Genomic DNA, 23,016 nt, shown 5'->3' with positions numbered 1-23,016 from the left:
GAGCCCAGCAGAGCTGACCCTGCACAGCAAACACGGAGGGAATTCAGAGACAACAAACCAAACCCGCTGTTCTTGATGCCTGAAGTTTTATCTTCCCTGTATTTGAGGTTCTGTGGTGCCCAGGCGTGCAGCTCTGAGCTCACAGTCAGTGTCACTCAGCTCTGCACACAGCAGGGACACAAAACAAATCCTTCTCCTGCTGCACACCAAGGACAACTCTCAGCCCAACTGCACAAACAAGGGTGGGTTGGAGGGAGGGACAAGAAGGATGGGACCTCCCAGCCTGAAGCTGGAACTGGACAATTAAACCCCAATGTGCAAATGGACCAAAACTTATAAAAATGTAAGATCTCTTGACCACTCAGCCATTTTTGTGACCATTTTGGGTCCACCTTGGCTGTAGCCCTGGCCAGGCTCTTGTCCTGCCCACGGTGGATCCTTAAAGGCCTTTCAGTAAACCTCTACTTTATTCTCCAGCTCTGTCCAGTCTCTGCTCCAGCTCAGCCTTCCCAAGGCATCAATTCAGAGGATCCCTCCCTCCCAATTTATCCCAGGTTCACCTGTGGCATTCCCCCTGCAGTAAATCCCAACCAGGGCACAGCCCAGGGCTCAGAGCAGTGGCTGCAGAGGTTTTCCAGCCGTGGTTCCTCAGTGTCCAAAACTCCACTGAGATCTCCCCAGGGGTGGGAAACAGATAAAGCAGAAAAATCCCACTGCAGAGCAGATGTAGGGCTAGAGGTAAAGAGATTCAAGAATGAGGGTGTAGAACAGTAAGAGTGTGGTTTTGTGCTGTGCAGAGTTAGGTTTTAGTAAGTAGAAAAATATGTCAAGTAAGATAATAGAAAAGTTTAATGATGAGGCTCTGGGCTTTGTTTGTAGAAGAGGGAAGTGTCCCGGCAGTCCTGTCCCGTTATTTGGGATATCAGATCCAACGCCCAGGCCCCGCTGGCTCCTGCTGCATTACACACCTTGATGGAGCCTCCCAATTGGGGCAAGAAAAGCTTGCATTGGATTTTTGGGCCGTTTCTGAGAGCAGCAGCTCCCGACCCCGGTGACCTCCCGGCACACACGGGGACCTCCTGAGCAAGGGAAGGTGGCAGGATAAAAGACTTAGTCATGAATTATTCATGGAAGGCATCGAAGGAAATGGGAAAATGAGGCTGGAGGTGCCCAAAGGCACGGCAGGGATTTGTGCAGAGTGTGGCTGGGCACTTTGGGGCTCTCCTGGGCTGTGACAGAACTTTTCCAAGCCCGGGGAGGGGAGCTGGGACCACCCTGCACCCGAGGAGAAAAGGGGGTGATGGTGGTGACGAGGATGATGATGATCCCCCCACACCCTTCATCTCCCACAGCCCTTCTCGCTGCTCCGTCCAGCCCCATTTCCCAAACTTCTATGATTTTCTTTTTCTTTTCCATCCTCACGCAAACTCCAGCAGCAAATTTCCATCTCCTCCCTGGAAGGGCTGTAATTCCGAGAGAATAAACTGAATTATGCAGCACCAAACCCTCCCAGCCTGCCCTGGCTCCCCCTGTCCTAGCAGAATCATTATTTCTGCATCAGCCAGTTCCTTTTGTGTTTGGGAGGGAAGATCTTCAAACACTCATTTCTGGGAGGATTTGAGTCAGAAATTAGGTTTGGAATGTTGAGCACAGGCAGGTGGAAATCAGGAATGTGACTCTGGTGCTCCATTTTTTCTGTGGTGGTTTCTGAGGCAGGTTCAAGGTCCCAGGTTCTTGAACTCAATGAGGAACAGGGGCTGGCTGCAGGGATTTTCTGGGAATGACAATCCCAGGCTGGTTTGTGTGGGAAGGACCTGAAATCCCATCCCATCCCACCCCTCCCACTGTTCCAGGCTGCCCCAAACTGGCCTTGGACACCTCCAGGGATCCAGGGCAGCCACCAACACCCCCAAATCCTTCTCCTTTTCCCCCTTCCAGCATCACCACGTCCTGCAAGTGCAATAAAATCCATGAAATTCCATTTAGCACCCCAGGGAAGCTCCAGTGGCTCACTCAGAGATGGGAAATGTAATTAATTTCCCTTATTTATATTCTGGCCAAGAAGGAAGATCCATTTTCGCCTCGTTACATTTCTCTACACTTTAGTGGGGCCTGAGTGAGGAACAGGGGGAGTCACCCGGGAAACATCCACAGCTCCAAGGCAAAACTGGGTGCAAACACCAGGAAAACCCCTGTGGATTTGGTTCCTACCTTCCAACGGGATGAACAGGAATGGCTGTTTGATTGGAGAAATGATAATAATAATAATGGAAGTAATAATGGAAATAATGGTAATAATAATAATAAAAATAATGATTGAAATAATAATAATAACAGAAATAATGGAAATAAGAATGGAAATAAGAATAATGATTTTTAAAATAACAATAAATAACTATAAATAATGATGAATAACAATAAATAATGATAATTAATGATAAATAACATATACTACTACTACTACTACTACTAATAATAATAATAATAATAATAATAATACAAATCCTGAGTTCTCAGCCTTGTAGACCCCCCCATGTCGTTCCACGGTGCCCTGGAATTTCTATTCCTTCATCACCAACTCCCAATCAGGTATTTCTATAAAAAATAAAATTGGCTGAACACATAAAAAATAATTTTTAAAAACTGCTTTTTTTCCCTCACCGATAAGCAAGATAAAAGCACCCAGAGCAACTCTCATCTACTACAGGGGCCTCAGCAGGATTTGCTCCCTTGTTCCCCTCTCCAAGTCCCCCAATATTCCCAAGCAGCACACAAAAGCCGGGCCTGAACCTCCACTGGGAATTATTTTGCATCCCAGCACCATCCCACCAAGCCTTGGCCACACCTGCAGAGCCCCTGATGGTTTAATTGAATAAATAAATTTAAGGACACGGCAGCAGCAGCAGCCGCCAAAACAAGGTGTCCCCTCAGCTCTGATTTAAAACTCCTGGAATTCTCACGGGAATTCTCATTCATTCATCTTCTCCCGGAGAGGGACAAGCAAGGACTCCTCCTGGAATTATCCTTCCGAGCCTTATTGCTTTGTGTCACTCGGCTTGGTTTTTCCTGCTAAGACTTCTGCCCCATTTACAAGAAATACACCCGGTTTAGTGAGGGCTTTTTAAGGCACACAAATCTCCATTAATTCAAGGCTGCAACGGCAAGAAAAAGAGCCCAGCGAGGCCAAGCTCCTCAGAGGGACACAGGGAAAACGACAAATTCCTGTGTCATTGTCACCCCTGCAGTGCCAGCAGCCCCAGCCTGCACACCTGGCTGGGGAAAACCCCACCTGAACAGAGGAATTGCTGCTCCTGAGAGGGAAAATCTGATTTAAACACCGCCCTGCCCACAGGAAAAACCCAACCCAGGCCTTTAACGAGCAGTTACAGATACAGTAAATTAACTCCGACTTTCGTGACATTTACTGAGAGCCAAGAGCCGGGCACGACTGAGAGGATTTGGGTTGTTTGTCTTTTGTACCTGCCACTGCAGTATTGACGGTTTTCCTTTTGTCAATACCTGGCTATTACATCCCAGGCACTGAGAGCCTCTCCTGGAGCACAGCATGGAAGCAGCTGCTGAACCATGAGCCTGGCCTAAGCAGGACGGAGCTGTGAGCTGATGTCCAGCCTGACCCTCAGGTCCTGCCCCTGCTCCCCAGACATCCCAAAGCCTCGGGAATCCCGCTGTGATCCATAAATCCAGGCTGGTCCATGCAGGAATGAACTCCCCGTGGTTGCCTTGGCCCTCAGCGTGGATGGTGCAGAAATGTGCAACATCCCAGAGCTGAGCCTGACCTCGCCCTGCCCGTCCTCCTCCCACAGTTTGCCTTGGTAACCCCCAAAATCTGCATTTTCACACTCTGAGGGCCATCATTTCTTCCAGGGCCTTTATTGGGCACTCCCAGCTCCCAGCAAGGATTCACTGAGCAGGGAGGAGGGAATTGGAACCATTTCAATGGTTTTTGGGGCATTATCTGGGCCCCTGTAGGAGCTCACCTTCCCTCTGGCGTGGCAGCACAGACAGGGAACCAGAACGGGATTTTGTGCTGAGTATCAGCCGGGGTAGGAAGTGATCACTTTAATAACTATAAACATTCATTTACTTGCTTCGTTACCCAGCATTAGGGCTGGGCAGAGCATTTACAACGAGCTCGTTTAGAGGCGCTTAGCGCTCCCAGCCCAGCCTGTGCCAGTGCCAGACACTGGGACACCCAGCGAGGCCAGGGGGAAGCCTCAGGAGAGGAATATCACATTCCTGCCTGGAATGCTGCCTGCTCTCCCAGAATTGTTAGTCCCAGGACTTTTATGCAGCTTCTCTGCCATACACTCATTTCATCATTACAAGTTTTTCTAAGTTTTTCTGAGCTCAGCACAGCTGACAAGATAACCCCACCATCCTGCTGGGAAGGACCACACGTGGTTTTCCCTAAATACCCTGTGCTCTCTCACAGCTTTGCTGCTGATTTTCCTACGTTGGTGGTTTTTGCTGGCCAAATACCTCGGAATTCCGGTGCAGAGAAGGGCTGGACTAATCTGAAGTAAGAAGTGCACAAGGGGGATTGCCATGGAGTGGATCCCTGAAGGATGGGAGGGAGCCCAGCAGGAGCCACCCCAGTGCCCAGAGCTGCAGGAGCTCCCCAAGCTTTGCAGTTCCCAAGGATTGCAGCTGCTAATTAACCTCATTAAGAGAAGGAAGGAAGGAGTCTGGAGTTTGCAGAGATGTTGGACAAATGTCCCAGCCCAGCTCTCCCAGTAAAGAACTGGGAGGGAAGAGGTTGGCCAGGAAACATCTGGGAAAATGCTGGAACATCAAGGCCGGGTTGGACACTGGGGCTGGAGCAGCCTGGGACAGTGGGAGGTGTCCCTGCCATGGCAGGGGTGGCACTGGGTGGGATCTGGGGACCCTCCCAACCAATCCATGCTGGGTTCTGTGGCTCCCTGCAGATCTTGGGCTGAGCTCAAGGGTTTGATGGGAGTAACTCCAGGATCCCATCACCTTCCCAGGTCCTGTGGCCTCTCTGGGACAGTCTCTGCCCCTTTGCTGAGAGGAGGAGGAGCTGTTTCCTCCCCCCCCCCCGAAGCATCACTAATTGTGCTCTGCAGCTCAATCAGCAGCCCCTGCTAACGAGGGGCCGACAGACACGGGACAGAGCTTGGGCACAAAGCTGGGCTTGACACACAGCGTTAAGGTGCTGAGAGGAAAAAAGGCTCAGTCACTTCCCAGCTGTTGTGTGGCAGCCTAAAACCGCCACGTTTAAACCCTTAAATAATGCTGAGAGCCAGGGAACAGGTGGCAAATGGATTATATGGCAGATGGTGCCTTTTTTAATATTTGTGCTGGCTGCTAATTTACAGAGTCCATAACCACAGACTCATCTCTTACCTTCTCCACTCCTCCCATCAAAAACCTGCGCGTGAGGAAAACAGATCGCCACTCCTGGATGCAGGAGTTGCAGAGGGGTATGAGAGGTTACCAGACACCCCATTCCTTTAATTGCTGCAGGTAATTGCTGGCCTTTGCAAGGTTTGATGCATTTAGGGTTTCCTTGAGCCAGATTTCAGAGCCTTGGCGTGGCACTGCTGGGAAACGCAGTTTCCTCCCCCGGCAGCGCACAGGAAGATGCAGCGCAGCGAGGAGCTGCATCTCCACAAGCCCCTGTTTAGTCTTGATGTTAAACCTGGCACAAAACCCACACTCCCAGCCAGGCTGCCATGAAATATTTAAGGGAACATTTGCCTGCGAGATGCACGAGCAGCACCGCCAGGAGATGTGAAGGGAAGGCAATAAAAGCAATGCTAACCCCAAATGGGGCCGAAACTGCACTGCTGGAACCTGCTCTGCTCGCCTCAGTGCTGTGGGAGCAGAGAGCACAGAAATGTGGAGCCAGGGCCCCTCTCACTGCACAGAGCCTGAGCTGGAGCCTTTCCAGCCACGGATCACTCCGTGGACAGGTTCCTCAAGCTTCAACATTTTATTCCATATAAAACAGCATTTTATGTTGCTATTAAACCCAGGGCTTTTATGCCGCTTCTCTGCCATACGTTTATTTCACCATTACAAGTTTTTCTGAGCTCAGCACAGCTGACAGGATAATCTCCAAGAGCAGCACTGAGTGCGCCAGGCAGCACCTCCCAGCCCTGCCTGCTCAGCCCCATTCCCAGGGATCCAGCTGGGATCCTCCACAGCATCCTGCAGGGAAGGGCCGCACGTGGTTTTCCCTAAATGTCCTTTTCTCTCTCACAGCTTTGCTGCTGAATTTCCCTCACAAAATGTAAAATAAATGGTATTAAAAATGGATTTTTACAAATGCCTGCTGCATTGTGCAGGAACTCGCAGTTCCCCTAAATTCCTGGGGATTTGCTTCAAGGGAATTCCAAGGAATTTCCTCTGTGAGGATGGAAAAGCAGCAGAGCCCGGGCCCTCACCTGCCCTGTGCCCTCTCCACCTTGTGTTACCCCCCTGCTGTTCCCAAAGGTGTTAATTAGGCTGCCAGGAATTAATTGCGAGGCTGCAAAACTCACCATAATCAAAGGTCTAAAGCAATAAATATTCACTCCTAAGGCTATTGATGGAGCAAATCCCTGGGACTGGAGACACAGGGCTGCACAAGGTAGGAGCAGGACACTGATCCCTAACAGAATCAATTAACAGGGGATAATCAATTAACTGGGATAATCACACACACACACACAGACACTGTTCAGCCTCCCAGGCACCAATAAACACGGAGACAGAGGTGGCAAATAACTTAATTTGAGGGTTTTAAGTTCATTGCTACTGTGTGCCCGTGGCCTTTCATAAACTTTAGACGAGGGGAGTGTGGGAAGATCGTCAACCCCGAGGTCCCAGATCATTAACCCCATGGTCACAGGTCATTAACCCCGGGGTCACAGGTCATTAACCCCGAGGTCACTTTCTAGGTCACACCTGGACCAGGAAAAACACCCTTGATCCCTCGCAGGGAGGAATTCCTTCCCAATCTCCATCCAATCCTGCAGTTTAAAGCATCCCCGTGTCCCATCACATCTGGCCACAGCATTATCCCACACAGTGGGTGTGGGACGGAGCCCAGCCTGCATTTAGGGTTTCTGCACCTGCTTTTCCCCCGATTTCACTCAGCCCTCCCAGAGCCCTCAGCCCTTCTGGCCAGCTCTGGACCTGCCCAGGCCACCCCACAGAGGGGTCCCTGCTCCCAGGGCACCCCAAGGCTCCTGTGCCTCAGGCTGGTGGTGCCAAAACCCAACCCCTTCCATCCTCTCCTCCTCCAGCACAGCAAAGTGAACCCTATCAAACTGTTTCATGGCAGCTCTGCCAAGGCCCCAGCCTTCCCCCCAGAGATGGGATAATAGAGGAAAACGGGAAGCCGAGTGTCAGGGTCAGGAATTCCCAAACCTTCTTTCCCCAAAAAGCTGCTCCGCACTCAGCAGGAGAGAATGCCTGGGGTGGGTTTGCCCTGAGTGATTGATAAGGGGATGGCAATGAGTGCTGAGGCAGAGCACAGGGACAATCTGGGGACAACTCTGCTGGTCTGGCACGTCTGTTTGCCACAGAACCCAGGAGGTTCTGGAGGGACAGAGATTCCTGCAATGACACCACCCAGCCCTGCCCAGCTCCTCCTCAAACTCCGCTGAGAACACGTCTCAAATGAAATCCTACTTTTCAGGTAAACCCTGAAAAATTAAATCAGGTAAATCCTATTTTTCAGGTAATTCTACTTTTCATGGATTTTTTTTTCCCTCCTTTGGTTCCTCCTCTGCAATACTCCTAAACAGGCAAAATGTTTCCCAGGAGTCAACCAGGATATTTCATGGGAAGCAGCACCAGCTCCCTGCCCCATGGCAGCACGAATTCTCTTTCTGTTCTAAGTTCAGCCTTTTTTGCACTAGGTACAAAACATTTTCAGCCATTCCACAGAACCCCTGAGGCTGGAAAACATCTCCAGGATCATCAAATCCCAGCTGTGCCCCATCCCCAGCCCAGAGCTCTGAGTGCCACCTCCAGGAATTCCTGGGACACCTCCAGGGATGGGCACTCCAAACCTCCCTGGGCACTGCCAAGGCCTGAGCACCCTTTCCAGGAAGAATTTTCCCCCCTCAATGTGCAAAAATGGGATTTTAAGGACTGGCCCCACAGCCCTGCTCACACCGCTGGGTTTTCTCAGTGGCTGCCCTGACAGCTGGGCAGGAACCAGAATCCCTGGGATCCATTTCTCATTAAAGCTCTCCCACAAACACCCAACCAGACCTGCACCTTCCGCAGAACCCAACCTCCCTGTGCCTTGCTGTGCTACACTTCAATTAGCAAAAAAGATGGAAAACGCACCTTCATTTGCATTTTTAGCTTAATTGGCAGACAGCTGTTCTAAAAATAGCCCCGAGCATCCCAAGTGCTGTGACAAACATTGCCCTGAAGAGCCCCAGCCAGGCAGAGCTGCCCAGGCAGGCTCCTCAGCTGCCACCTTCGGAAAGGTTTCACTCAACACCCAGGAAAGAGAGATTTTCCCCAACACCCAGAAAAGAGAGATTTTCCCAACAACCAGAAAAGACATTTTTCCCAACACCCAGAAAAGAGAGATTTTTCTCAACCCCCAGAAAAGAGAGGTTTTTCTCAACACCCAGAAAAAAAAGATTTTTCTCAACACCCAGAAAAGAGAGATTTTCCTCAACACCCAGAAAAGAGAGGTTTTTCCCAACACCCAGAAAAGAGAGATTTTTCTCAACCCCCAGAAAAGAGAGATTTTTCTCAACACCCAAAAAGAGAGATTTTTCCCAACAACCAGAAAAGAGAGATTTTTCCATTTTTTCAGGCAGCAACCACACCTCAGCCTCTGGGAAAAGACCCAGGCTGTGCTCTCCCAACACGTTTGTAACTCTAAAACTGCACAGAATCTGCTCAGGACTTCATCAAATCTTATGCCACGTTGGGCACACCCCGTGTGAGCGCCCATTTCAGCCCAGGCTGTGCTGCTGGCCTCACAGAAAGGTTTTCCCACAGAACACCCTGAGGTGATGCTGTTTTACAGCACAACGACACAAAGACTCCGAGATTCAGAAGGCTGAAAATTACTTGTTTATTTTTGGGATGTGTCTCCCTTTTATACTATTTCACACAGACCAGTCTGATTGGTGACACGAAGACAAACCTCTTCGCTCACATTGGTCAGAGCAGAGGGACAGCAAGGAGAAGTCCCTCCTAGGGAAAGGGATGAATAACAAAGGTACAGCTACAAAAACATTTCTCCTGTTTACAGAAAATTCCCTGGGAAAAGGATTTCAGAAAACCAAAACACCACAGGCACGAAACCAGGGCGGCAGTGAGGGAGGAACCAGCTCAGTTCATCCAGTGCCCCTCGATGTCACAGAGCTCTGAACACGCTGCTGACACACAGAGCGCCTCCGGACTGCTCCAAAACCCCAGATTTCACCCCAGCAGCACCAACACTCACCAACACCCCCAGACAACCCCCGTGTGCCCAGCGCTGCCCCACGGCAGGGCCTTACCTGGGAAGGGCGAGGCCAGGAGCGGGACCTTGATGGGGGACAGGGTGAGGAGGTGGCAGGGCTGCAGGCTGGGCCCCGGCGGGCCCTCGGGCTCCAGGGACACCAGGGACAGGCTCTGCGTGCCACCCACGGCTTTAAGGCTGTTCTGGCAACCACCTGTGGGAGAGAGACACGGGGGTGAGCTGGAGGAGAGAGCAGCTTTGGGGGATACGGGGGGCTCAGCACTCTGAATTGTGACACGAGATGGAGCAAGGTGCAGCACGTCCCACCAGACCCCGGGCGTCCCCCCGGAGAGACACCAGGGCCTGGGCAGGTGCTGTGTGGAGTGTTTCTGTTTGTGGTGTTCAGTTCTGGGCTCCAGAGTTCAGCAACCACAGCAGCACAGAATTATTTACGTTGGGAAGGAGCTGCAGGGTCATCGAGTCTAAATCTTGACCAGTCCCCACCCTGTCCCCAGCCCAGAGCTCTCAGTGCCACCTCCAGATGTTCCTTGGGCACCTCCAGGGATGGACACTCCAAACCTCCCTGGGCACTTCCAAGGCCTGAGCACCCTTTCCATGGGGAAATTCCTGCTGCTGCCCACCCTGAGCCTGCCCTGGCCCAGCCTGAGGCCGTTCCCTCTCCTCCTGTCCCTGTTCCCTGGGAGCAGAGACAAAGGAAGATAGCCAAGGAGCCCCAGAGAGGGTCCAGCGGAGGCCACAGAGGTCACGTTGGGGCTGGAGCATCCCTGGGATGAGCAGAGCCTGTGGGAGCCGGGCCTGGCCAGGCTGCAGGAGGGAAGGCTCGGAGGGATCCCATCAAGGCACACAGATCCCCCCAAGGGCTGGCGGAGGACGGGGCCAGAGCCGGGACAAGGAGCAATGGCCACAGACTGAACCACAGCAAGTTCCAGCCCGACAGGAGAGAGAACTTCTCTCCATGGAGGGGCAAAGCCCCGGGACAGCTGCCCAGGGAGGGGCTGGGCTCTCCCTCTCCAGAGACATTCCAAACCCTCCTGGACACGTTCCCGTGTCACCTGCTGCAGGTGACCCTGGCCGGGCACGGGCCTGCACTGGATCATCTCCAGAGGTCCCCTCCAGCCCCAGCTGTTCTGTGACTGAGATATTTCCACAGGACTCCCAGAGCCCCTTTGCTAATCGTGTTTCCAAAGCCCCAGCTGGTGGCTGGAGCATTTTTAGCCATTAAAGCCCACAGATGTGAACACATCACCAGGACCCACAGGGACATGGCAGCAGTGACTCACACACAAACTGTGCAGAGTTATTAAATTTAAATGAAAAAAACTTCATAAAAAAAGTCAAATATTCGAGCACAAGGAACACAATTATTCTCAGCTTTCCTAAGTGTAACTTTGTCTGATGCCAAATCTGAATTTATTCCTTGCTATATTAAGCACCCACTGCTTCCTCACCTGCCTGGCTGCTCTCCTGTGTCCTGCACACAAATCCCTGAGCTTGACAAGCTCTGCATCCCATCTCCTTCATCCCAAAAATTCAGCAGGGCACTTCATGGAACCCCTGGGGGTGGAAAAGACCTCCCATCCCATGGAGCCCCAGCTGTGCCCCATCTCCACCTTGTCCCCAGCCCGGAGCTCTGAGTGCCACCTCCAGGAATTCCTGGGACACCTCCAGGGATGGGCACTCCAAACCTCCCTGGGCAGCCCCTGCCACCCAAACCAAAGCTCAGACACCCTTCAGCCCCTGCACCGTTCCCTCCCCAGCCTGACAGTGGCAGGGAAGACCTTCAGAGCTCAATCTCGGCTAATTATGTTAAATAAACAAGAGCAGGAGTCATAAAACTCCGGAGGAGCAAAGCAAATCTGACAGACAGCAGCTGTTCCTCCCTCCACGCTGAGCTCGGGATTCAAAAATTAAGCAATCATCAGCTTATTACAGCATCCAGCCAAGCTCTCAGATCCTGCAGGCAGTGGGAGACAACTGTGGCTCCCCAAACCCCCCCTCCGATCCCTCTCCTCACTCCAGGCCTTCCTCACTCTGAGGTTTCTCTTTCCCGGCAGGGAAAACAGGGCATGGGTGTTTGGGGAGGGGGACTGTGGGCTGGGGGATGCAGCTCCCCTACAACGGCTCCAGGTGGGAGAACCACAGCAGGGGCCTTGGATGAGATCACAGGAGCAGGGAATGGTCTCCCAGCTTTGTCCCAGCCCTTTTACAAACAATTATTTCCCAATAAAACAAGCCCTGCCTTGGCGAAACAGGAGTTTAACGTTTTCACTGCAAATTATTTCCACAGTCATTATTCCTCCTTGCCAAGGAACACCTGCAGAGGCACTGAGCAACAGGCACACAGGCCAAAAAAAAACCCCCACAAATATTGAAGTTTTGATCATTCAGCAACGGCGAAACGAAAACAGATCCTTCCGCCAGACCGACAGTGAAAATACAAAAAAAAAACAAAATAAAAAAGCATCAGCGTCCAACCAATCCAAGTGTCAACTACAAGCTCATCGTTCATTCACCTGGGAAGTCGAACAACCCTTCAGTGAGGTCAAACGCCGGCCCCGCAAGAAGAGCCTGTGCTCATTCCCAATTCCAGCTGTCTGCCGCTGGGAACAAAACCCAGCGAAGCTCTCCTGCAGCTCCTGTGGAAAGTGATGCTGCCTGCAAACACGGCTGCTCCGTGCCTTCCTGCAGGGCACACGAGCAGACAGAGCTTGTTTACTTCTCATTTGATTCTTTTCTTCTGGAGAGGAGGATGTGATTTCCCCACAGAGGGCAGGAAAACAGGAAAATAATGTGAGCCTGGGCTGCCCGGGCAGCCGGAGCCCGCGATGAGCGGCGCTCCTGGAGCTGGGCTTCCTTATTAAACTTTCATCAACGCCCTTATGAAAGTTTCATCACTCACTTGAAAGGGAGGTTTGGGTGGTTTCCCTGCCTTTGATGAAGATCCCTCTCCTTCTCTCCTGCTGAATAATTCCACGGGGGAAGGGCCATCCCTGTGGTTTCAGGGCAGGGGTCAGCGGGGTTCCTGCTCTGCCCCAGCTCAACAAATCCCCCCCAAACACAGCACAAAGCCACTGCAAGCTGGCCCAGCACTCCCTGAGAGCTGGGGGCTTCCAGCCGAGCTGTTCTCCCCACAAACAAACCAGATCGTGCCGAGAGGTTTTTTTCCTCAAAAAGCCCTTGAAAGGGTTTTAGAGTTACCAATTAATCACCCCGCATTTACAGCGGGCATTTCAAAAGTCAAACGCCACGAAAGGAGGAGTGAAATGCCATCACTGATATTCCAGTTAAGGGGGGAAATGCAGGGGCTTTTTTCTAGCAATGGTGTTTTCCCCAGATCTGTTTTTGCCAGGTCATGGTACACCCCGGCAGGGAGGTGAAGAATTGTCCTCTGAATCCCAGAATCCTTGATGCTGGAAAAGCCCTCCAGGATCAGAGTCCAGCCTGTGCCCCGTCCCCACCTTGTCCCCAGCCCTGAGTGCCACCTCCAGGAATTCCTGGGACACCTCCAGGGATGGGCACTTCCAGTGTTCCTATCCCAAAAACACCATCATCATCATCATCATCACCATCACCAGGCACCAGTGCTGTGTAACAGGAGCTCCCAAAGTCTCCTGGAGGGAGCTCAGTGCCTGCACCCAGCCCAGCCCCTCCCAGCCCCCCAGCCCAGCTGATGGCTTTAAGCAGAATTTGCTGTACTTTTAAGAGGATTTTCTGTATTTTCTGCATCTTTAAGCTCTGACGTCTTTAAGAAGAATTTTCAGTATTTTTAAGTCGGATTCTCTTCATCTTTAAGCTCTGATGTTTTTAGGCAGAATTTTCACTATTTTTAAGTGGGATTCTCTGCATTTTTAAGCTCTGGGACTTCAGGCAGAATTCGCTGTCCCTTCCCTTGACCTCAGCTGCAGATGGAGCCCGATGGTGCCACTGCCACCCTCAAGGCCCTTCCAAATGCAGCCAGATGTTCCCAGGTGTGCCAAACAGCTGCTGCTCCACGGTTACTGAGAGCTTTTGTGCTTTACAACACCTCGGCAGGCGCCTGAGGGGACCTGGCACCTCCTCTGGCACTGAGCTGGGCTTCTGTGAGCCTGAGCTGAGCCTGGCTCAAACCCCAGAGATGCAGGCAGGGGCAGTGACACGTGTTGGGTGAAGGATTCTGCAGGAGGGAGGTGGTGTGGTGACATGTGTGAGACACGAGGGTGTGTGCAGGTTACAGTGGAGAAATGAGGATTTCTGGAAAGCTGTCACCTCCTGTGGAATAAAGGTCTCCTTTCTCAACCTGAGCCTTTGGCTGTGTTTAGAATTCCTGAAAAACCTCTAAAAACCCCAATATAATGCAAAGGGAAACACAGGGAAATCCCAAAAAGGGAATAAAACACAGAGATATCCCACTGCAATGGGAATCAAACACAGGGAAATCCCACTGCAAAGGAAATAGCCCTGGGAAGGAAAACAAACACAGGGATATTCCACGAAGGGAATCAAACACAGGGATATCCCACTGCAAAAGGAAACAAACCCAGGGATATCCTACAAAGGGAAACACAACACACCAATAACCCTGAAAAGACAAACAAACATGCCAATAGCCCTGGAAAGGGAAAACACGCACACAAATAGCCCTGGAAAGGGAAACAAACACTCCAATAGTCCTGGAAAGGGAAAACAAACACAGGGATATCCTACAAAGGAAAACAAACACAGAAATAGTCCTGGAAAGGGAAAACAAACACACCAATAGCCCTGGAAAGGGGCACACAGCAAGGGATGTCCCTGTTTTCCTGATCTCCCTGCTTTCCTGATCTCCCTGTTTCCCGATGTCCCTGCTTTCCTGATGTCCCAGCTTCGCAAGGGAGGAAACCGCTGCTGGCAGTGCCATTGTGACCCCAGTGATTTCCAGGAACAGCCCCGCTCTCTCTGCTGCTCATCTGCAATAAACGCAAATCCCTGGCTGCTCACACACAGCCCTGCCCTGGAAGCTCCGGGAGAGCCGGATTGATCCGCCAAGAGCTCTCGGGGTCAGCTAGGGCGATGTCATGGAAAGGTCAGAGCCACCAGCCCTGCCCATAAAGACCTTGCTCGCGGGTTTATTTCTGTGATTTAAGCGGGAAACCAAACTTCGCCCAAAGGTTCTCTTGATTTGGGGAGATCACAGGGAAAGCACCAAAGAAACACAGACTTAATGAGCGAAAACAAAAACTTTGTGAAGGCTGCGGTTCAAGCCAAGCGTTGCCAGACCTAATAAAGCTCGGCTTGGCAGTGCCTGAATGCTCCGCAAACAAAGAGAGGTTTGATGGCTTTTCAGGGACGTGAATGGGCTCCTGCTGTGCCATTCTCTGTCCCCAAACAGGGAGCCCCGGCACACGCGCGGAAACACAAGATAACCCAATTTGGGAAGCCAAAACCTTGAGCGCTTGGAAATGGAGATGTGCTTCAAACACGGAGCTCGTGCTTAGGAAATACGGGGGGGTCAGAGGTCCTGGCTCGTGTATTTCATGGGAAAACAGAACCCAAACATAACAGAGAGCAGCTCTATTTAATTCATAAACTTAATTACACAGGAATTAGCTAGGTAATGACGTTTATGAATTAAGATAATAATTTGTTAGGAATTGCCCAGCAAACCGGACCTGTGTTTGGGTGTGTACCTGCATGTCAGTGCCAGGGCTGACACTGCCTTGGCCCTGTAAAGGGGACTGGCCTTAGGAGAAGGAAAAGACACGGATGAGAAGGATGGAAATGTTCTTCTCCTTGGGATGTCCCACACACACCCTTGTCTCTCAGCAGGAGACACATGGGACAAGATTGTGGGAAATGGAATTGTGGAGGATTCCCAAAGCCTGGCAGAAGGCTCACACAGTCCTGTGCATCTGTGTGCAAACTCTGGGATGAAATATCCTGACTGAGAAAGGCCACGGGACAGGACAGACATTGCTGAGAGAGAAACGGAGCTGGAAACGAGTTCCAAAGGGCGGCCTTGCAAACAGACCGGACACTTTGGAGAAACAGAACTGTGAAAGGTGCACTGGAGCAGGACCCACGAGGAGTATTTTTAGATGATTGTCTTCAAGGCATTTACAGCCCTTTTTCTGACCCACAGACGGGGCTCCTGAGAGGCATTTAAAAAACTTTTATTCCATTTTCAGTCTCATGAGAAGGGTGAGACAGTGCAGGTGTCACAATTCTCACCATCACAATCAGAACCCAAACTATTTCCTAATTACAACACATTATGTGTTTTGGCCTGTCAGCTTTTGCCACACAATGCTGTTGATGCCTTAAAGCCGATCACCTAAAATCACCCCTCGTGGGTCCTGCTCCAATGCACCTTTCACAGTTCTGTTTCTCCAAAGTGTCCGGTCTGTTTGCAAGGCCGCCCTTTGGAAGTCGTTTCCAGCTCCATTTCTCTCTCAGCAATGTCTGTCCTGTCCCATGGCCTAAGTCAGCATTTCTTATCTCAAAGTTTGCACACAGATTTATGTTATGTGAGCCTTCTGCCAGGCTTTGGGAATCCTCCACAAATCCATTTCCCACAGATCCACTGCTGTTTTCTTGAATCTCAAGTATTTTTTAGGATTCCAGAAGAAGATATCTGAAGTTCATCGACAGCTTCCTATGAACTGATAGTGCTGTGACTTCCCCCAGTTATCCTGAAAGAAACCCCAGAGAAAACGAGCTTCTGCAAAGGTGTTCTAATGGTTTGCTCAGGTGGCACAGGGCACCTGGGCAGCCCTGAGCACAGAAACACTGATCCTTCCCTTGCAGAAATACTGATTCTTCCTTCACAGAAATACTGATCCTTCCTTTACAGAAATACTGATTCTTCCTTTACAGAAACACTGATTCTTCCTTTACAGAAATACTGATTCTTCCTTTACAGAAATACTGATTCTTCCTTTACAGAAATACTGGTTCTTCCTTTACAGAAATACTGCTCCTTCCCTCACAGGAACACTGCTCCTTCCCTCACAGAAACACGGATCCTTCCCTCGCAGAAATACTGATCCTTCCTTTACAGAAATACCAATCTTTTCTTCACAGGAACACTGCTCCTTCCCTTATAGAAATACTGATCCTTCCTTCACAGAAACACTGCTCCTTCCCTCACAGGAACACGGATCCTTCCCTCACAGGAACACTGATCCTTCCCTCACAGGAACACCAACGCTCTCTCTGCAGAAACCTGGAAATTCCTTCCTCCCCAGACTGCAGCCAGGTCTCGGTGCCAGGGCAAAGGCCACCCTTGCCCTCAGAAACACAACACAGAGCACATCAATCCAGGGTTTGCACTTTGTGAGAGGACAATAACTGCTGCTTCTCCTGGCAAATAACACCCCGGAGTAGCTGCAGCTGTTAAATTATGCACATTAGCCTCGGCCAGCCTCACTCCTTTATCTGAGGAAGGCTGCAGCTCCATTGAGAAAACAATTATATCATTACTGATAACTGGGGAAGGCAGTGCGGCTCCCGAAATGAATCCCGTGCAGGAACCTGATTAACTTCCCCTTTATCCCACTTAGCTGAGCGATTTGCTCCCAGGATTTTTATTACTCTTCACATGAAGAGCAGATATTACGCAGGAAATACTCCCAGTGCTGACTGGGCACCTGGAGAAGCAGCTCCTGGCTGTGGCTGCAGGACAGGGCAAGGCCACCCTGCAGGAATGGCCACACGTCCCTCACGAGCTCTGGAGTCCTTCCTCAACGTCTCAAGAAGGATGGGAAGGAATTCTTGACTGGCCCTGGCACAGGGTGCCCAGAGCAGCTGTGGCTGCCCCTGGATCCCTGGCAGTGCCCAAGACCAGCCTGGGACAGTGGGAGGTGTCCCTGCCATGGCAGGGGTGGCACTGGGGTGGGATTTAAGGTCCTTTCCCACTCAAACCATCCCAGGATTCAGCGATCCCATTATTTACAGAGATGGCTGGGGGGGTTGAGTTCCTCCCTGCTCTTCTCCCACCCCCGGGGAGCTCAGCTGGCAGCCAGCCCTGAAGCTGCTGCTGGAGAAGAGCAGGCTCCAGCTGAGCTGGGCTCCTGGGCAAACAGCCGTGGCATGTGCACTGTGCCGGGGAGGAAACCCTTCCCCTGCCGGGGCTGGCAGTGTCCCTGTTCCGCCTGGCACTGCCCCTGAGCTGCTCCCAGGACCGCTCTTGCCTTGCAGCTGCCATTCTGCGTGTGATAAAACAGGCCAAAACCACTGAAATATTTTAAAATACATATATTTTAAAGGTGCAGAAACAGGAGGGGCTTGGCTGCTCCGCCCCTCCCTCAGCAGCACACCCACCCTGTGATTGCCCAGGCGTGCAGCTGCTTTTATGTGTCATAAATACCAATAAAACCTCTAATAAATATAAATTTATTAATACCGGGCGTTCCCCACAGCAGTGGCTCCTCCAGCTGAGCCCTGGGCAGTGCTGGCAGGAGGAGAGGACAGCTGAGCCACGGCTCTGCCAAAACACCAAAATACAGACCCAGCCTGAAGGGGCCGACCTGTGCCAGGACATTCCCTGCTAATTAATCAGGCTGGCAAACGAGGCCAGGATCTCCTCCAGCACAGTGTGAACCTCAGCACTGATGGCAAACACAACGTCCTGGGCTCTGCACAGCTCTGAAATCCAAACTGCCTCTGGGGAGAGCCCACGGGGAGGGGAGCTCTGCTCTCAGCCCCAGGGGCAGCACCTCGGCTCTGAGGAAGGCAGGAACGACTGCCAGCAGTTGTCCTAATTCCCGGTTTATTCTTAACTCTTATTCTTAAACTAATTCCCGGTTTAAGAGTGTATTTAGGGCCTGAAACATCACTTTTCTCCTCAACCTCCTGTATGGAAATGGTGCTTTAATTGACTCCTGCAGCGACAAAACAGAGATTCAGCCCTGCTGGAATGCATGGCCTGCTCTTGTCCAAGGATAAATGTTCTTCTCCAGGTATAAATCTCAGTTACCTAAAGCATCACAGAATATTTACGCAGTTAATATTTATAACTTTCAATTCTTCTGTTCAGTTATGCAGATTAATGGAATGTATTTCACAAACGACTGAGCCTTAATGAGATGATGGATCCACTGCTCCTCTCTCCTGCTGGCTGCCTACACAGACCCCACCAAACTCCGCAAATGAGCAGCCAGCACAACCCTGCACGGGCTGGGCCACAGAATCACAGAATCATTCAGGCTGTCAGCGAGTTCTTGTCTGAAAAATACACTCAGTGGGTGGGGAGTGGTTGGTCCCTCGCTTGCAGAGGTCACAGAACAGCCTGGCACAATCTGCTACAATTCCACGGGGCCTTTTCCTCCTCTCAGAGCCACTCAGAGGCTGAACTGCACTTGGCCATCAAGGCTGTGCTCCAGCGAGGGATCTGCAGCTGAATGGAAGGGAGCCTTTGCTTTCAGAGCACCTCTGCCTCTCTGGGGGATGCGCTGAGGGAAAACCACGGAGAAACAGGCAAGCACCGAATTATTGATGTTCTCATTTACCTGGGATCAGCTGAGGGGCCAGGACGAGCGTGGGCAGTGGCCTGGAGGCAGCAGCTGGCCTGGCTACAGCCATGGCCACTTGATTGCTCAGCAGCAGAGGCTTCTCGGCCCCCTGGAACAGCCTGGACTCCTCCGGCTGGAGCCAGGCCGAGTCCAGGGCAAAGGCATTGTTCAAGTAGATCTGTCCAGCAAGGAGAGAGAGAGAAATGTTACGGTGCGAGATCTAAAATTCAGAAACGCGAGCGAGAATGAAGCGTCTTTAACTCGGCATTTCGACAGGCAGAGCCTCAGCTGGGGAGACACTTCCCAGAGCAGGCGGGTTTCTGCTCCCTCAGCGCTGAGGCTGAAGGGAAGTGACCACTTAAAAATTAATTGGCTTTGACTCATCAGCTGCTGCTGCAGCAGCACGGGAGGCAAGGAATCCCTGTGGGCAGCGTTGTCCCGGCAGTGCCACCCCGAGGGAGCCCACGGGCACCAGGGACTGTGGCCACCCCCAAAATGGGGACATGGGGGTGAGGGACAGCAGGGGACAAAACCAGCTGAGGGACAGTGGGGTAGAGGTACAAAACCAGCTCAGGGACAGGTGAGACAGAGGGACAAAAGCAGCTGAGGGACAGTAGCACAAACCCAGCTCAGGGGCAGAGGCACAAAAGCAGCTGAGGGACAGCAGGGGGGACAGAGGGACAAAACCAGGGAGGGACAGGGCGAACAGAGGCACAAAAGCAGCTGAGGGACAGCAGGGGGGACAGAGGGACAAAACCAGGGAGGGACAGGGCGAACAGAGGCACAAAAGCAGCTGAGGGACAGGGTGGCACAGCAGCACAAAAGCAGCTGCGGGACAGCAGCACAGACCCAGGGGTTCAGCACTCATCTGGCAAAGGGGCAGATGTGGGGAGCAGAGGTGGGGTGGGGACAGGGGACCCCGAGGGCCACCCTGGCACAGGGATGTGGCAGCGCCCGCGGTGACACCGCTCTGCCAGCACCGCACTGGGGCACCCCTGTGGTGGGAAAACCGGGGGGAAAGGGAAGATGGAAATCCCCCACAATCACATCTTGTAGGAAAACGAAGACGTTCCACCCGAAGGAATAAATAATAAAGACATTTTAGCCTTATTCAAACTCGGGAGCAGCGAAGCCATAAGTGCTGCTCCATCTCCTGAAACCTTCCAGCATTCCTCCTCCGCGGGGTTTTCCCGACAAATACACATTCCTCTCACAGCCCAGTACCCACACCACCCTTCACCCGGGGTCCCTGATGTGCCCAAAATCCCTCGGGCACGCCGGGCTCGCACTTACTTTGCAGCTGGGCAGCCTCTTCTCAATCCAGCCCTTGCCGGCGTGAGGCGGCACCGTGGCCGTGTACACGGGCGGCAGCACGGGAACAAACTCCACGCTGGAAGAAGGGGGAAATCCTACCACCGGGGAGTGAGCTCCAAATATCCACTTCGGAGGGGAAAAAAAAACCAAAAAAAAAAAAAAAAAAAGAGGAGGAGTTAAAAAGAAGGATTTTTACCCTGAGTAACCGATGTTTTCCGTGATTTCCTAATGACAGGAGGAGCAGGGAAAATGTCAGGAATGTCAGCCCGACGAGGGTGGTTCGGGAAGCGCCAGAGCAGCAGCCGGGAGCAGGGCAGCACCGGCAGTGGCTTTCTCTGCCTTTCTCTGCTCGCACCGAACCTCCCAGCACCAGCAGGTGCCTGCAAATGCGCCCGGAGAGCCAAAGGAAACGGCAGAAACGCCTTTTCTTTTTCTTTTTGTTTTTCCCTCAACTTAAATTCGCCCGGCCAATGGGTTCCCACAGCAAAACCACCTCTGCAGGTTCGCCGAGCGCTCTCCCGCTGGGGAATAATTGATGTTCCCGTTTCATTAGAGCAGCACCGACTGTTTTCTCCCGAGCCACAAGAGACGCTCGAGCTCGGGAAGGCTGGAAATCATCACACGGCATCCAGCGGACGCCACAGCGCTCGCGGCTCGCGTTTATTTTTACTTCTGTCTACCCCCTAAAAAAAACCAAAACATTGAAGCCGAGGGAAAACTGCGCGCAGGGCTCCGAGCCCTGGGCTGTGAGGGGCGAGCACCCGGCTGAAGGCTCCGCCGCTGCCAGCAGCCTCACGGCGGCAATTAATCATTGAAATATTCATCGCGGAGAGCGCTGGCGCGACACGCTGGTTCCAGTGACACGGCTCAAAACTTTCGTCTTTATAAATATTCACTGAACGCTCCGCGGCGACGCTGCCCCGGCTGCCGGAGCATCGCTCCCGTTCCGGGCTGCATCTGCGGGAAGCGCATCCCGCAGCCGGCGGGGAGCCCGGCCCCGCCGGAGGGACCCCCAGCCCCGCCGGAGGGACCCCCAGCCCCGCCGGAGGGACCCCCCAGCCCCGCCGGAGGGACCCCCCAGCCCCGCCGGAGGGACCCCCCAGCCCCTTGGGCAGCCCCTGTGCTCCCGCAGAAATCCCCGCCGCGCCTTTCCAGAGCCGCGCTCCAACACACGCGGGGCCGCGACCGAGCCCGCGGGGAGCAGAGCGTCGGGAAGGGGGTGCAGAACCCGGGGAAGGGGGGATGGAGGGCTGGGAAAGGGAGATGGAGGGCTGGGAAAGGGGGTTCAGAGCCCGGGGAATGGGAGATGGAGAGCCTGGGAAGGGGGGATGAAGCGCCCCGAGGGAGAAGGATGTCAAACCCTGGAAGGGGTGATGCAGAGCCCAGGGAAGGGAGATACAGAACCCGGGAAAAGAGGGATGCAGAGCCCAGGGAAGGGGGATGCAGGGCTTGGGAAGGGAGATACAGAGCCTGGGAAAAGGAGATGTAGAATCTGGGGAAGAGGAGATGTAGAACCTGGGAAAGAGGAGATGCAGAGCTTGGGAAGGAGGGTGATGCAGAGCCCGGGGAAGGGAGATGTAGAACCCGGGAAAAGAGGGATGCAGCCCCCGGGGAAGGGGGCATGCCGAGCTCGGGAAGGGGAGGATGCCGAGCTCGGAAAAGGAGGATGCAGAGCCCGAGGAATCCCCGCGGGGTCTGTCCCACCGCGGGCGGGGGTCTCTGCGCCGGGCAGCGGCTCCGGGAAAGTTGTGTCCCCGCACGGCGGCTCCGCCCTTACCTGGCCGTGCAGCAGCGGCTCCGCGGGCAGCAGCGGCAGCAGCGGGGGCTCCGCGGGGCCTCTCCAGCCCGGCCCGGGCCGCACCAGCGCGGGGGGCGGCAGCAGCAGCGCCGGCGGAGGAGGAGGAGGAGGAGGAGGGGGAGCCCCGGCGGCGGCGGCAGCGCCCACCCGGAGCAGCCCCGCGGCCGCGGGCAGCACCCAGGCCCAGGGGGGAGCGGGGGGCTCGGCGGGCGGCGGCCACAGCAGCGGCGGCGGGCGCGGGGCGGCGGCCGGGAGCATCCTCCTGCATGGCCCGGGCCGGGCCCGGGGCCGGGAGCGCGGCGCTCCGCTCGCCTCCGCCGCCCGGCGCAACTCGGAGCCCGCGGCACGGCGGGCAGGCTCCGCCCGGCGCGGGGGGAGCGGGGCGGGGGCGCGGAGGGGCCGCCCCGGGGAGGGGGAGGGATGCGGGAGGGACGGACGGACGGACGGACGGAGGGAGGGAGGGAGGGGGCGGCGGTGCAGCCCCCGCTGCGAGCGCGGCTCTTCTTCGGGGATTTTCGGCGTCATCCCGAAAATGCTGCAGCCCCTGCCCGCGGGGGGATGGCTGGGCTGCGCCGGCACCCCCGAGTTCCCTGAGCCCCCCTCAGCACTAAAATTCCCCAGAGATCCCCAACCTCCTCGCCATCCTCCAGGAACCACAGCTCCCAAACCTTCCCGACCCCCCCAATGTCCCCCTTCCCCAGGCCGGGTGAGCGCCGCGGCATCAGAGTAGCAGCGAGTTCAGGTATCCCACGGCTGGGATAAAACGGGTTTAAACTGCCAGATGAAAGGGTTAGGTGGGATATTGGGAAGGAATTTCCTTCCTGTGAGCCGGGGGACAGGGTGCCCAGAGCAGCTGTGGCTGCCCCTGGATCCCTGGCAGTGCCCAAGGCCAGGTTGGACATTTGGGGCTTGGAGCAGCCTGGGACAGTGGGAAGTGTCCCTGCCAGGGCAGGGGTGGCACTGGGTGGGAT

At 53.5% G+C, this 23,016-nt stretch overlaps 1 protein-coding gene across 1 annotated transcript in view; it reads right to left on the bottom strand.

Annotated features, from left to right (window-relative positions):
• Positions 1-22,570, bottom strand: part of TCERG1L (transcription elongation regulator 1 like) — a 53,665-nt gene extending 31,095 nt beyond the window's left edge. The window contains exons 1-4 of the mRNA XM_066191573.1: positions 22,025-22,570; positions 20,227-20,373; positions 18,931-19,111; positions 9,504-9,659 (exon numbers count right to left, since the gene is read on the bottom strand). Coding sequence (XP_066047670.1) covers positions 9,504-9,659; positions 18,931-19,111; positions 20,227-20,373; positions 22,025-22,570 — 1,030 coding nt within the window. The remainder of the gene's footprint in view (positions 1-9,503; positions 9,660-18,930; positions 19,112-20,226; positions 20,374-22,024) is intronic.
• Positions 22,571-23,016: the final 446 nt, after the last annotated feature.

Source organism: Chamaea fasciata, unplaced genomic scaffold (assembly GCF_029207755.1).
Source record: "Chamaea fasciata isolate MVZ Bird 193981 ecotype frontalis unplaced genomic scaffold, bChaFas1.0.hap1 SCAF_9, whole genome shotgun sequence".
Lineage (NCBI taxonomy): Eukaryota > Metazoa > Chordata > Aves > Passeriformes > Sylviidae > Chamaea > Chamaea fasciata.
Note: the sequence above shows the minus strand (reverse complement) of the source record. Positions and strands in the feature narration are given on the sequence as shown.